The 15975-nt window shown below is 43.2% G+C and overlaps 1 protein-coding gene across 7 annotated transcripts in view; it reads left to right on the top strand.

Moving 5' to 3' along the window:
* TSEN2 (tRNA splicing endonuclease subunit 2) overlaps positions 1 to 15975 on the top strand; it is a 48453-nt gene extending 32478 nt beyond the window's left edge. For 4 of the 7 annotated variants that reach the window (XM_023218410.1, XM_023218407.1, XM_023218408.2 and 1 more), the window contains 5 exons: positions 1703 to 1841; positions 11548 to 11584; positions 12436 to 12547; positions 14205 to 14294; positions 15314 to 15975. In XM_023218410.1, the coding sequence (XP_023074178.1) occupies positions 1703 to 1841; positions 11548 to 11584; positions 12436 to 12547; positions 14205 to 14294; positions 15314 to 15373 (438 nt within the window). In that variant the 3' untranslated portion in view covers positions 15374 to 15975. Of the gene's footprint in view, positions 1 to 1702; positions 1842 to 11547; positions 11585 to 12435; positions 12548 to 14173; positions 14295 to 15313 lie in introns of those variants that run through there. The other 3 variants (XR_002732967.1, XR_002732969.1, XR_002732968.1) reach the window with 3 other exon arrangements.

Genomic DNA, 15975 nt, shown 5'->3' with positions numbered 1-15975 from the left:
CAAATGGCTCATTTTCCCAAATGGTGGCCATTCTTAGCCCCACCTTGCTTCCTCTCATGGGCCTTAGCTGAAATTTGTCAGAACATTACAGCTGTGACATAAAAGCCTCAACATCTGAACAACATTGGGCTGTGTTGGAAATTTAACCTTCTCTATGAGACTGTTGCTTGTTAGAAGAGGGGTTTGAGTGTTTACTCGCAGTTGGGTCACAAGGTCACACAGGTATGGAATTTTTGCATTAGGAACAACTGCAAAAAAAAAAAAAAAAAGAAAACTCCAGCCTATTGTATTATAATCTTAGGCTGGGACAAACTGAGCTAGTCTCACTGAGTGACTAAGCCTTAAATCAGCTGAAAAATTGATTGTTTCAGTAACTACTGAAACGAAGCAAAAATTTTCCAAACTTACCTAGTTATTTTGTTGTCATTGTATTTTTGGTAATGATACATCAAAATATTCTCTAGACCAAACCATTCTCATTCTCTTTGACTCCCACATTAAAAACAAAGTTGTCTTATAAGCAGTTAATTATTAATTTGTGCCATCAGATAACAAATTCTCTAGTTTCAAACACTAAATTTTGGATTTTTTTTTTAAGTTTTACTATAAAATTATTTTTTGTTCTTCTGAATGTGATCTGACATAGAGTAGCTACTCGTTAAAGATCTGTGAAATGTTGTCAGGCACGGCCCTCTAGCCTTGGTGGGCTTGTTACAGTGAGCCCCCTGCATGTGCTGGTTCCTCTGCCTGAAATGTCCTTCCTGGCACACCACCACCCCCCTCCGGCCCCTTTCCCTCACCACTCCCTCACTACTTCTCGAGCTCAAATGCTGCCTTTTCTTTTTTTTTTTTTTTTTGAGACGGAGTCTTGCTCTGTCACCCAGGCTGGAGTGCAGTGGCCGGATGTCAGCTCACTGCAAGCTCCGCCTCCTGGGTTTATGCCATTCTCCTGCCTCAGCCTCCCGAGTAGCTGGGCCTACAGGCGCCCACCACCTCACCCGGCTAGTTTTTTGTATTTTTTAGTAGAGACAGGGGTTTCACCGGGTTAGCCAGGATGGTCTCGATCTCCTGACCTCGTGATCCGCCCGTCTTGGCCTCCCAAAGTGCTGGGATTACAGGCTTGAGCCACCGTGCCCGGCCTCAAATGCTGCCTTTTCTAAGTCCTCTGGAGCAGTGTTGTGCAATAGAAGGACAATGAGAGCCTCAGATGGGAGCTGTGTGTATATAATTTCAGATTTTCTGGTAGCCACATTAAAAACGTTTTTTAAAAAGCAGGTGGAATTTTAATACAGTATTACACAGTTTATTTAACCCAACTTATTCAAAGTTATTGAAATAGTTTATATTCCCTATTTTTTTTTTCATAGTGAGTAGGAAGTCAGTGTGTATTTTACACTTAGAGCCCCTCTCAGTTCAGACTAGGTGTGTATGACTGGCAGCTGCCTCACTGGACAGTGCAGGGCCAGACCTTCTTGCTAAATTGCTCTCCTGGGAGTGAGCCGAGATCGCGCCACTGCACTCCAGCCTGGGTGACAGAGCGAGACTCTGTCTCAAAAATGAAATAAAATAAATTGCTGTGCTGGGGGAACTGCGCTTTATTCGCTGCTTCAGCTCCACACTTAGTATAGATGTTGACGCTCTGGCTGAACGGAGAGAGAATGCATACACAGTAATGCTTTTGGTTTTTTGTAAATAACTTTAGGAGCCTTTAACGATCGTGAAACTCTGGAAAGCTTTCACTGTAGTTCAGCCCACGTTCAGAACCACCTACATGGCCTACCATTACTTTCGAAGCAAGGGCTGGGTGCCCAAAGTGGGACTCAAGTACGGGACAGATTTATGTAAGTAATTCTTGGTGTGGTGTGTGTGAGAATGGAGTTTATATCAGATTTGCCCTAGAACATCAAATTGCTCATGTGTGCTGTTGATGATGTTTTCTAAGAAGACATCTTTTGGGTTTAGATAAGATTATTGGATATTTGGATTGGGGTAAGGGTAAGTGCAAAAAGAGAAAAGGCAGTCTAGGGAGAAAGCCTAGGAGTAGAAACTTGCAACCCCCTTTCAGGCCTTCCCTCTTGTTTGCTCTGTAATCTTAGAAAAGTGTTGTGGCTGGGCGCGGTGGTTCACGCCTATAATCCCAGCACTTTGGGAGGCCGAGTCGGGTGGATCACGAGGTCAGGAGATAGAGACCATCCTGACTAACACGGTGAAACCCCATCTCTACTAAAAAATATAAAAAATTAGCCAGGCATGGTGGCAGGCGCCTATAGTCCCAGCTGCTCTGGAGGCTGAGGCAGGAGTATGGCATGAATCTGGGAGGCAGAGCTTGCAGTGAGCCAAGATCACCCCACTGCACTCCAGCCTGGGCAACAGAGTAAGACTCTGTCTCAAAAGGAAAAAAAAAAAAGAAAAGCATTCTATAGCACCCACCCCCACGTCTCACTAGCTATAAGACTGGGTAATTTGGGAGAGTCCCTTATCCCCAGGCCTCAGTGGCCTCATCTGCCAAGTGAGAACAGTCATATAATTGTAATAATCGCCGCAGCCATCATTGAGCACTTGCCATGTGCCAAGCATTTTACTAAGTATTTTACATCCATCATCTTGTTTAATCCTTATAGCAGTCCTATGCAGTGGAGACTCTTATTGTCTTCATTTTCTGATAGGGAGACTACAGTTTAGAAAAAGTAGGTCATTGCCCATAATAGTTTCCAGGGCCAGTAACTTGCAGAACTGGGCTTTGAATTCTGGAGCCCAGGCTTTTAGAAATGTCTAACAGTACTGCCTCCCTTGATCTTTTTTTTTTTTTTTTTTTTTTTTAATTAAATCAATACTTTATTTACTTAACTTTTTTAACTTTACATTTAGGGCCAGGCAGGCAGATCACTTGAGGTCAGGAGTTTGAGACCAGCTTGACCAACATGATGAAACCCTGTTTATACTAAAAATACAAAAATTAGCTGGCTGGGCGTGGTAGCAGGCACCTGTAATCCCAGCTATTTGGGAGGCTGAGGCAGAAAAATTGCTTGATCCTGGGAGGCAGAGGTTGTAGTGAGCTGAGATCACGCCACTGCACTCCAGCCTGGGTGACAGAGAGAGACTCCAAAAAAAAAAAAATTAGATTCAAGGGTACATGTGAAAGGTTGTTATGTAGGTAAACTCATGTGACAGGGGTTTGTTGTACAGATCATTTGATCACCCAGGTGCTAAGCCTAGTACCCAGTAGTTATTTTTTCTGATCCTCTCTCTCCTCCCACCCTTCACCCTCAAGTAGACCCCAGAGTCTGTTGTTCTCTTCTTTGTGTTCATAAATTCTCTTCATTTAGTTCCCACTTACAAGTAAGAATATGTGGTATTTGGTTGTCTGTTCCTGGGTTGGTTTGCTAAAGATAATAGCCTGGAGCTCCATCCATGTTCTCACAAAAGACACGATCTTGTCCATTTTTGTGGCTGCATAGTATTCCGTTGCATCCCCTATCTTAAAGTGAGGGTCTGGACCAGGTGAGTTCCTCATTCAGCAGATAATGACTAAGGGTCTGCTGTGGGCCAGGTACTGTTTGAGGCATCAAGAATACAGACGTGAACAGGACAAACAGAGCTGCCTTCATGGAGTTTACATTCTAGGGGGGTGGAGGGGGGACACACAAGCAAGTAACTACATGACGTAGTTTCAGGAACAGATAAGGACTGTAAGAAAAAGCAGAGTCAAAGCTACCCAAGGTCACCTGTAGTCCAAAAGATTCAGATATCTACTGGGCACAGTGGCTCAGGCCTGGAATCTCAGCACTTTGGGAGGCTGAGGCAGGTGGGTCACCTGAGGTCAGGAGTTTGAGACCAGCCTGGCCAGCGTGGTGAAACCCTGTCTCTAGTAAAAATACAAAAATTAGCTGGGTGTGGTAGTACATGCCTGTAATCCCAGCTACTTGGGAGGCTGAGGCACAAGAATCTCTTGAACTTGGGAGGCAGAGGTTGCAGTGAGCCGAGATCACACCACTGCACTCCAGCCTGCACAACACAGTAAGACTCTCTTAAAAAATAAAAATTAAGATATTTTGAGAGATCAGATTCCCATAACTTTCATTACAGTATATGATTATAATTGTTCTATTTTATTAATGTTCTTAATCTCATACTGTGGTCCTTTTGCCTGCAACTTTATTTTAATTATCAAGTTATACTTTGGATGATGCATAGAGAAAACTTCCTCAAAGATATTCTGCCTTATAAGGATGGTTGGACAGATGAATAGATGGATGGACAGATAGATAGAATTTTGAAAATAAAAAAGATAAACTGCTCAGTTTCCAACTCCCCTGGAGGCCTTTGCCTCCACTGGGATATATCATCTGTTTCTAGTTCCTTGTACAATCAGTGTGGGACCAGGTCTCTGACTCACACAGAGTCAGACTGGGCCAGCATCAGTGTTAAAAGTGTCTTCACATTCACTGCATAAGCAAAGGTTCTTGAGCAGTGCTAGCCTAGGATATGAGGAGCGGCTTCCTAAACTCTGCCTCTTCTTCAGGCATGGCTGCACAGTTCCTGCTGCTTTTTAACAATATTATTTTAATTTTGAAGGTCAGTGACCTAATCACATGAAGCCTAGAACTGCTAACATAGGCTAAACTCTTAACAATTGTTTTTCCTTAGAGAGGTAGTGACTCGTGATATAAGACCATTATGAAATTCACATCTTATCAGGGAAACTTTTCCCTTGAATAAATCTTGTCTACCAAATTTCATTCCAGGAGCAGTATTTGGGAGAGGTGATACGGGTCTCAAATCAAGTGCAGCTGCCAAGCTGGTTGACCTTGATCGCCTACTGGGGGAGCCAGGACAGAAGCCAAGAGGGAACCTTTCCTTACACTCCCCGCTGAGCAGCTCCCCTGGCTGCGGCTCCTAGGGCCAGCCAGGCACCTTGCCTTGGTGTTTTCTTCCCTTGTCTTATTTAATCTTCACACTCCTGTGAGGGCTGTAGTAGTAGCTTCCTTTTGTAGCAGAGGGGTTTGAGGTTTAGAAGGGTTAGGTAAGTTGCCAGAGTACTTAACAGCTCGTTAAGTACACAGATTAGGGCTCTGTGGGTCTGTCCTCCCTGTCCTGCTACCATGCCTAAGTCATGTTGCCTGCTAAGAAGCCAAAAACTAACGCAGGGTTTATGTTGTTGTCTTATGTAGACAGTTACGGTTTGATTTGATTTGGTGTGACCCAAAGGTCTGGTTACTCCTAAGCCTCCTTCCCAGCCAACCCTAGTTGGGGATTTGCATTGACTGATAAGTATAATTTCTGAGCTTTCTGCAAATTAGAAGTCCCAGCACAGAAATGGAATGGTGGGAGTCATTGAAAGCTAGCAGAGTTATAGAATTACCAGACCCAGAAGGAACCATGACCTGCCGTGACATCCAGCCCAGAGACTGACAGTTCTGTCCGAGAATGGAGGTCAACAGAGCAGCTTTCTATTTGTCACAGAACAAGGAGATTTGTCTTCTTCCCATCTTCCTCTTTATTCTTTTTTTTTTTTTTTTTTTTTTTTGAGACAAAGTCTCACTTTGTTGCCCAGGCTGGAGTGCAGTGGCGCGATCTCGATCTCTGCTCACCACAACCTGTGCCTCCCAGGTTCAAACCATTCTCCTGCCTCAGCCTCCCAAGTAGCTGGGATTACAGGCGCACACCACCATACCCAGCTAATTTTTGTATTTTTAGTAGAAACGGGGTTTCGATACATTGACCAGGCTTGTTTTGAACTCCTGACCTCAAGTGATCCGCCTGCCTTGGCCTCCCAAAGTGCTGGAATTACAGGCGTGAGCCACAGCACCAGGGCCTTTGATTCTTTTCTAAGCCACCTCCTGGCTTGTTTTTCTGGTCAAATTTTGATGTATTTTTGCTAATATCCTTTACATTTACATGGTTAATCTATATTAATCCATAAGTATTTTTCATGTGTACCTCCAAAGAATACGGACATTCTCCTACATATCATATAATGCCTGAGAAAAATTAGAATTACTTAATGTCATCTAAGTGTCCAGTCTATACTTAAATTTTTTCCGTTGTCCTTGTAATGTCTTTTGTGGCTATTTTGGTTGTAATTTTTATAGAGATGGGGTCTCTGTATGTTGCCCAAGCTGGTCTCGAACTCCTGGGCTCAAGCCATCCTCCTGCCTGGCTTCCCAAAGTGTAGGATTACAGGCATGAGCCACCATGCAGGCCCCTGGCTTAGATTTTCTTGATACAGTTGCATTTGATTATTATATCTACCTTTTAGTTTCCTAGGGCTCATAAGACATTACCACAAACTGGGTGGCTTAAAAGCAACAAAGATTCATTCTCTCACAGTTCTAGAGGCCAGAAGTCTAAAATCACGGTGTCAGCAGGGTCAGGCTCCCTCCAAAGGCTCTAGGAGAGAATCCATTCCTTGTCTCTTCTAGATTCTGGTGGCCCCAGGCATTTTGTGGCTGGTTACTACATTCCTCCAGTCTCTACCATGTTTGTCTATGTCAAATCCCCTTTCTCTTATAAGGACACTTACCATTGGATTTAGGGGCCATCCAGTTAATTCAGGATGATCTCATCTCAAAATTCTAAGCTTAGTTACATCTGCAAAGACTCTTTTTCCAAGTCACATTCCACATTCCAGGTCACATTCACAAGTCAGGGATTAGGACATGAACATATCTTTCTGGGAGCTGCCATTAAACCCACTGCAATCTCTGTTCTCTCTTTTTTTCTTTTCTTGAGACAAGAGTCTTGCTCTGTCACTCAGGCTGGAGTGCAGTTGCACGATCTCCGCTCACTGCAACCTCTGCCTCCCGGGTTCAGGCGATTCTCTTGCCTCAGCCTCCTAAGTAGCTGGGATTACAGGTGTTTGCTACCGTGCTTGGGCTAACGTTTGTATTTTTAGTAGAGACAGGGTTTCACCATGTTTGCCAGGCTGGTCTCGAACTCCTGGCCTCAGGTGATCCACCCGTCTCAGCCTCCTGAAGTGCTATGATTACAGGCATGAGCCACTGTGCCCAGCCTCTTTCAATCTGACACAGTCACTCTAACTTCTTGTTTTGTTTGTCATGACGTTGACTTTTTTTGATGTCTTTTAGGATGTTCCCCATTATCTGTATGTCTGATTGTTCCTGATGATCAGACTCAAGCTCAGGATCTCTTGGCACACATAGGTGATGTGTGTGCTTATTGGAGTGTGTCAGGAAGTGCATGAAGTCAGATTTTCCTGCTGTAGTGATGCTAAGTTTGATGGTGGCCATTGTCAATGTCTGTCATATAATTACAGTTTTCCTTTTGTAAAAAACAAGTCATTTGTGGAGTGATACCGTAAGTAGCTGTTTTTCATTCCACACCTCTGTCTGGCATTCTTCTGTAAGAAAGAGCTTTCCTTTTATATTCCCTGTTCTTTCAGACCTTATATTTTATTTATTTAATGTAGTTTTTGAAACAAGGTCTCACTGTGTCCACCAGGCTGGAGTGCAGTGGCACAATCTCAGCTCACCGTAGCCTCAACCTCCCAGGTTTAAAATGATCCTCCCACCTCAGTCTCCTAAGTAGCTGGGACTACAGGCGTGCACTACCATGCCTAGCTAATTTTTTTTTTATTTTGTATTTTTAGTAGAAATGGGGTTTCACCATGTTGGCAGGCTGATCTCGAACTCCTGGCCTCAAGTGATCCACCTCAGCCTCCCAAAATGCAGGAATTACAGGTGTGAGCCACTGTGCCTGGCCCTCAGATCTTTTTTTAAATGCCTACTATTTCTCAGACTACTTACGCTTTCATCTTTCTACTTGGGAGGTATTTTTGTAAAACAATTTCATTTTTCCCCGAGTACACTACTACCATCATACAGTCATGTGCTGCCTAACATTTTGGTCAAATAACTTTTTTTTTTTTTGGTAGACGGAATCTCGCTCTGTCGTCTGGGCTGGAGTGCAGTGGCACAATCTCTGCTCACTGCAAGCTCCACCTCCTGGGTTCACACCATTCTCCTGCCTCAGCCTCCAGAGTAGCTGGGACTACAGGCGCCCACCACCACGCCTGGCTAATTTTTTTTTATTTTTTAGTAGAGACGGGGTTTCACCACGTTAGCCAGGATGATCTCGTTCTCCTGACCTCGTGATCCACCTGCCTTGGCCTCCCAAAGTGCTGGGATTACAGGCGTGAGCCACCATGCCTGGCCGGTCAAACAACTTTTATACAAATGGCAGTGCAGTAGGTTTGTTCACACCAGCATCACCACAAACATGCAAATAATGCGTTGCACTACAACAGCACGATGGCTACGATGTCATTAGGTGATAGGGATTTTTCAGCTCTGTTATAATCTAATGGGACCAGGGTCATATCCATCATGGTTCATTGTTTGTTGACCTACACCCAGCCAGGTTAATTTATTATTGAAAAAAGAAACCAGGCATGGCGGCTCACCCTTGTAATCCCAGCACTTTGGAAGGACAAGGCAAGAGGATCCTTTGAGCCCAGGAGTTCAAGAGCAGCCTGGGCAACATAGGTAGACTATGTCTCTATATATATATTAAAAAAAAAAAAAACCTAAAGACAGAAAAAAAATTTAAATAACTTTAGTGCAGGTTAAGTGTATAAAGTGTTCATTAGCACACAGTACTGACCTAGACCTTCACATTCACTCACCACTCACTCACCCAGAGCAAATTCGTGACCTGCAGGCTGCATGCGTAAGTCCCCTATACAGGTGTACAGGTTTTAGCTTTTATATCGTATTTTTACTGTACCATTTCTATGTTTAGATACACAGATACTTAAACATTGTGTTGTAATTGTCTACAGATTCAGCACAGTCACATGCTGAACAGGTTTGTAGCCTAGAAGCAATAAGTGATACCACATAGCCTATGTGTATGGTGGGCTGTACCATCTAGGTTTGTGTAAGTACACTGTACCATGTTTACACAACAGTGAAATTGTGTAAGGACTCATATCTTAGAATGTATCCTTGTCATTCATCCACACAGACTGTAATTGTTACTAGCATAGGTAACTTTGTGATACTTACTTTATGCCATACACTGTGCTAATACTTCTGCCTTCAGCATAACCCCCATTTTTTATAACGAAATTGACATGCAGAGTTGTCCCATGGTCTTGGCACCGCTGACTTGACCTTGGGTCCGTCTACTACCAGTGTTCTTGCTTAAACTAAGCTGTGCTGTGTCGGAGTCTGTCGTCAGAAATTACTTGCCTTGTGGGTGTGAGCTACTTTCAAGCTCTGTAATGCTCCAGGTGCATATTGGATTAATGATGTGTGTTTGATTACAGGTAATGGCATTTGAGGACTAGAAAAGAGCTCAATTTCCCCGATGTCTTCATTTTAGGATTTTGGAAACCAAGGTTCAGAGAAGTTAATAACTTGCTTAAAGGCACACAACTTGAGGAGCGAAGATTGGGCAGGGAACAAAACTCCTGAGTTCACTTTCATTCCAGTACATGGTTTCTTTCCAGTACACTCCATCTCAAAAAGTTGAGAATTGTATGTTTGGATATTTACTTACTTTTGTGCCACAGTGAATTTGAGTTGACTTGCCGAGTACTTTAAATACAACTTAAATAGGACATACAGACAGGAAATGTGACCGTGGAAAATGTAGATGCGAAACAAGACTAAGTGAAGGGTTGCTGTGTCGCCCTTGGGGTCCTATATGGTTACTAAAGTCATGCTGCAGATTTGACTCTGAGCTTCCTGAGCCAAAGAGAAACATGATTACAGGATTAATCTGTCCAAAAAGGAAAATTCTATCCATTCCTCAAGGGAAACAAAACTTTTCCTTGAACTTTCCTGTGCTGGTTTTAGCACAGAGGACCGCTAACAGCTTACAGATGTCATTGTGTTCGCTATGGCAATTCCCATAGCTGTAGGTGCATATAAACCCCAAGTCTCAGGGGCTTAACAATAGAGTTCATTTTTGTTCACGTGAAATCCAACACGGCTGTCTCTGATTGGCGGCCCAATCAACTCCAAAAAATGCTTTAGGAACTGCTTCCTGGTGGCTCCCAGTCTTCAGCACACAGCTTCCAAAGTCACCTTCAGGCCGGGCGCAGTGGCTCACTCTTGTAATCCCAGCACTTTGGGAGGCCCAGGCGGGCGGATCATAAGGTCAGGAGATCAAGACCATCCTGGCTGACGTGGTGAAACCCCGTCTCTACTAAGAAAAATACAAAAAATTAGCTGGGCTTGGTGGCGGGCACCTGTAGTCCCAGCTACTTGGGAGGGTGAGGCAAGAGAATGGCGTGAACCCGGGAGGTGGAGCTTGCAGTGAGCAGAGACCGTGCGCCACTGCACTCCAGCCTGGGCAACAGAGCGAGACTCTGTCTCAAAAAAAAAAAACAAAGTTTAAAAAAAAAAAAGTCACCCTCAGAAAGAAAGAGACACAGAGAGGGTTTGTATAAGGGAGGGTTTTACGGGTCAGCCTGGAAGTGTCACACAACACTTGGCCATACCTAACTGCACAGGAGAATGAGAGCTGTGGTCTGGCCATGTACCTGGGGGAGAGATAAGTGGATTTGGTGAACAGTTAGCCAGTACCTGCCACAGACCATATGCCTCTGAAGAGTTCCCTGCCAGATTCCAGAGTCTATGTGGCAGAGTCCCTGGCCCCAGGCTCCTTCACTGAGTGGCTCTCGACCTCCACAGACTGAATTCCCCCATCTCCTTCAGGTCCTCAATAGTGGAGCAAACTGATGCTTGAATGGAATGTATGGTTATGACTTCTATCACTTGACTTTGAATTTCTTTGAAATAGGCATGAGTCTTATTCCTGTCTTTTACCAACCCCTGTCACAGTAGCTGGCCAGAGTAGCGAGTCAGACACTTTGCATTACATTGATCTGAAATAAATAACAAAATATTGATCCACATTCTATGAATTTTACACTCAGTATGATTCACACTCACTCTGGAAAGTGTAAGACAGGAAGCAAGGCAAGATTGCCTGTACTTTGACTTTGGAATTTATTTGTAGGGTGGGATGAGGTGTTAGGCTCTTGGCAACAGATTTCTTTACTAATTGCACTTTGTTTCAGGAAAATAAGTTTGGATTTTAAAAATAGATGACAGGGGCTGGGTGTGATAGCTCACACCTGTAATTGCAGCACTTTGGGATGCTGAGGCAGGACGATCACTCAAGCACTGGAATTTAAGACCAGCCTGGGCAACATAGGGGGATGCTGTTGCTAAAAAAAATTTTTTTTAATTAGCTGGGTGTAGTGGTGCACGCCTATAGTTTTGGCAACTCAGGAGGCTGAGTGAGGAGGATTGCTTGAGCCCAAGAGGTCAAGTCTGCAGTGAGCCATGATCATGCCACTGCACTCCAGCCTGGGTGATCTGTCACCCAGCAAAACCCTATCTGAAAAAATAGACCCCAAGGCATATTGCAGATTATCTATCTACATATAGGTAATTGAATATTTGCCTCCTTTTGGAAAAGAAAAAAATTAATAAAGCAAGCTTTTTATTGAGTCTTATTCCTCTCTCGTTATTTTGAGTGGTTATTCTTCTTTTTTTTCTTTCTTCTTTGCAGTACTGTATCGGAAAGGCCCTCCATTTTACCATGCAAGGTTTGGAGTGATTTTTAAATAAATTGATGGGTTAAAGGGACACAAGGAATTTCTGGCCTCTAATTTAATTTTTTGGTGCCATAGGAACAAAAGTCATGTTCTTCCTGGCCTGATAGGAATAGATGCTATATGTTCATGCTTTATACACTAATGTCATTATACTATATATAGGATGATATATAGTTTGTGATACTATATGTTCTAGTGTTAAACATTGAGTTAATCTGTGCCATAATTGTTCATCTTAACATCAGTTAGGTCGGGCACAGTGGCTCACACCTGTAATCTCAGCACTTTGGGAGGCCAAGGTGGATGGATCATGAGGTCAGGAGTTCAAGACCAATCTGGCCAAGATAGTGAAACCCCGTCTCTACTAAAAATACAAAAAAAATTAGCTGGGTGTGGTGGCGGACACCTGTAATCTCAGCTACTCAGGAGGCTGAGGCGGAGAATTGCTTGAACCTGGGAGGTGGAGGTTTCTGTGAGCCAAGATCGCACCACTGCACTCCAGCCTAGGCGACAGAGCGAGACTCTGTCTCAAAAACAAAACAAAACAAAACAAAACAAACATCAGTTAGTGTCTAAACAGTTGTGTGAATTTAGAACTTTCGCATTGGGAAAAATATTTGTTTGTTTTTTGCTGTAAGTAAGTGTTGGAATCAGCCTGAAAGTTTGTAACTTAAAGTATGAATTTTTCATTAATATTTTCTCAATAGCAGTTTAGGGGAATTTAGAATCAGATGATGTAAATTTTATTTTCTGTATCTTTGTTCTTGGTAGCACAAATAATATTCTTTTAAAACAGGTTTATTTCATGCTTACTTTTAAAATGCTTTTTCTGTGTTTTCCAGTTATTCTGTCATTATCGAGCTAGTTGATGACCATTTTGAAGGCTGTCTCCGCAGGCCTTTCAGTTGGAAGTCCCTGGCTGCCTTGAGCAGAGTTTCCGTTAATGTCTCTAAGGTAACACAACATCAGCTTTGCCATTGGAGTGTCACTTAAATGGTTCAATTTTTTTTTTTCTTACATGTAGTAGAATCAAAAAAGTTACCTGTAGAAACTTCATAACATTCCTGCCAGTGACATGCTGGCAGGGGTCATTTGTACCCTTCCCTTGTTGCACTAGAAGTTGTCCTCCCCTCACGTTACATTTTTTTGTCCCCTCCCTCCCAACTGCTGCTGAGCTCCAGTGACTGAGCTTTGAGGTTTCCCATGGTGATCTGATCTGAGTAGGCACTGCCTCTCTTCCCAGGGGTTTCGTTGCTATGTGGCCTGTTTTATACTGCCATTTAACATTCACTCATACACATATTCACAAAGGAGCCAAAACATTGAAAGTTTGCAGATCTCTTAGAGAGGAAGGGACTTGATATTTATTGCTAAGCACTTTCCCACCCTGTTGTTATCCTCATCCTGAGGATGAGAAACCAAGGTTGGAGCTGTTGAGTGAGTAATCCAAGATCACACGGCTCATGTGCAGACTCGGGATCCAAACCCACAGCTCTCTGGCTCCCTGGCTTGTGTTTCACTATATCCTTCCTGTTGCCATCAGAGATAGGAGGAACTCAGCTTACACAAGGACTATCAAGAAAGAAAGCTGTGTGTGTTTTCATTACTCAGTGATTTGCTGGCTGAGAACAAATTGTACATACCCTCTAATTTCGTCCTCGTGCTGCTGGAGGTGAGGTGGGGCTGAAGCCGGAGGTCTTGTAGGGCTGGAGATGACTGCCCTTTAGAGCAGGTTAGGTTGCCTAGGCTTTAGCTTGGTCCTGTAGAAAATTAGGGAGCCTATACTGTTTCTAGTATTTTTATGCCCATTTTAGGGGACTCGTAGCATATACTTAATATGTCCTCACTTAACATTGTTGATATGTTCTTGGAAACTGCAACTTCAGGCGAATACCATATAACAAAAACAATTTCTTCTTCTCATCATAAGAACACAACGTTGAAGTTTATTTGAAGACCTGCTGTACATCTGTATTAGTCCATTCTCATGCTGCTATAAAGAAGTACTTGAGACTGGGTAATTTATAAAGAAAAGAAGTTTAATTGACTCACAGTTCCCAGTTCCACATGGCGGGGCAGGCCTCAGGAAACTTAAAATCATGGTGGAAAGCACCTCTTCAAAGGGTGGCAGGAACAAGAATGAGAGGATGAGGGAAGGAGGAAGCCCCTTACAAAACCATCAGATCTCGTGAGAACTCATCATCACAAGAACAGCATGGGGACCGTCCCCCATAATCTAATCTACAGTTCAAGATGAGATTTGGTTGGGGACATAGCCAAACCATATCAATGTCGTTTCACTTAAAGTCCGTGTCGAAGAACCTATCAAGGACATTAAGTGAGGACTTACTATATTTAGTATTCTTAATGCAGTGTTTATAATGAATGTATCTGCTTATAACTCTTGCCATGTTCAGTGATTACTAAATGGCAGGTACTTAGAATGTAAATCCCAGTTATGATGTCCCCAGGAGCAAACTGATGTGTCTGTGAGTTTCCACTTGGAGTGCACAGTGAGAGGGACTGGAGACCACCTGCATTTCTTGCTGATACATCCAAATTTGTACTATTATTTTGTAGGATACAGAAGTGGTTTTTCATTTCTCAATAGGAACTTATGCTGTGCTATTTGATTAAACCCTCAACTATGACTGATAAGGAAATGGAGTCACCAGAATGTATGAAAAGAATTAAAGTTCAGGTGGGTAAACTCAGAGAAATTCATGTCATTCCAAAGATTCTGTGCATCATAGTGTATCCGGAACATGTGGTCCCAAGAAAATACATGAATACAGTCTTGCCTTGGTAACAAAGCCTTCTCAGGCAGGCTCTGTAATCTGTAAGTCTCTCACCTTTTCCCCACTGAAGCACTGGACACAAAATCTATGCTGACTTCCACTATTCCTTGATTCCCCACTTTTTTACCTGTGATGTCTGCATCACTCAGCTGAAACTGCTCTCTCACAGGTGGCCTGTGACCCCCTGGTCAGGCCAGGACCTCTCACAGGTCTCATTCCCAGAGACCAGAGGTGTCCCTGTTGACTCTCTCCTGCTTCTGGGCTTCTGTATTGAACCGAGGTGCCTCCTGTCATCTTGGCTGGTTTCTCTCTGGTCTGGCCGAGTCGTCTAGTGTGTGTCCGTGTTTCTGCATTCCCTCCCTCTGTGTGTAGAGCCTTAATGTTGCCATTGGCTCCTCCCCACATCCAGTATGTCACTGTTGTCATCCTCTCTTGTACTCATCACCCTTTCTTCTTTTCACACCACCCTGCCCCCTGCAGACCTGTGGTCTCCAGGGCCCCAGCACCTCCTCCCTTCAGTTGGTCCCACTTGTCTCCACTAGGTTAGTTTTTCATAAAATGCTCATCAGCCTCATTTCTCCCTTCTCAGTAGCTGGCCCAGTTACAGCAATGCCATCACAGACCTAGCTCTAATGTAAAATCCTAGCTTTCCTCCAGCCCACCTGTTCCTGAAATGTGCTGGTAGAATACCACAGCAGAGGCAAGCTTAACTTTAAAATCTTTGCCTAGTGAAAGTAGATACTATATGCTTGTAAGGTTTATATTGTTCCATTCATTTTCTCCAGATGTTTCTGTTATCAAGATGGGAACAGTATCATCATTATATAGACAGCTCTTTGTGAAATGTAGCTGTGGTGTTAGCTACCCAGAATGGTCTTACATTTCTGTTTTAAGAAATGGTCTTTTTTTTGATTGGTTGCAGGAGGTGATTCTGAGTCGATGGGTTTCTTCACGAGAGAGGAGTGACCAAGACGATCTTTAACAGTTCAACCTCAAATTTCTAATTACATCAACAACTATTTATTGAGGGCTAGGTAAAAAGTTCTTTTTGTTGTAATCATCCATTAATTTATAAGTTTTAAAGGACATGGTGCTCCCAGCATCAGAAAACTATCAGTGTTTTTAAAGATAAATTACACAGGGAAGGAGAAAGATCCCTGTGCTAGGACTGCAGGTTCTGTCCTTGCGTTGGCCTCTAACTCTCCGATCCCGAGCCTCGTGCCTCTGGCCTCAGTCTGAGCCCTCATCCAGTCACTGCGGAGGTTGGACTAGATGAGTCCTGAGAGGACACTTCCAACAACAGAGACATTTATTCTCTGATTTTACCTGAAAATGGTAGTAGTTTACATTTATACAGTACAGTTTATGAAGCACTTTCATACACAGGCATCTCTTGTTACCTACATCTAAGCTGTTCCCAAAAGAGTGTTACAGAACACAACAATATTGTACAATATTAGATAAGCATATCTTCACTGAACTTGTTGTAAGAATGAGTGGTGAAATAATGTTTGGAGACATAATGAAAGCAATTAACATTTAGCAAAATATAATAAAGCCTTTTTGTAATTGGTAAGAAAGTCA

This window comes from Piliocolobus tephrosceles, chromosome 2 (assembly GCF_002776525.5).
Source record: "Piliocolobus tephrosceles isolate RC106 chromosome 2, ASM277652v3, whole genome shotgun sequence".
NCBI classification, from domain to species: Eukaryota; Metazoa; Chordata; class Mammalia; order Primates; family Cercopithecidae; genus Piliocolobus; species Piliocolobus tephrosceles.
The sequence above is the reverse complement of the archived record's forward strand: the minus strand, read 5'-3'. Positions and strand labels throughout refer to the sequence as shown.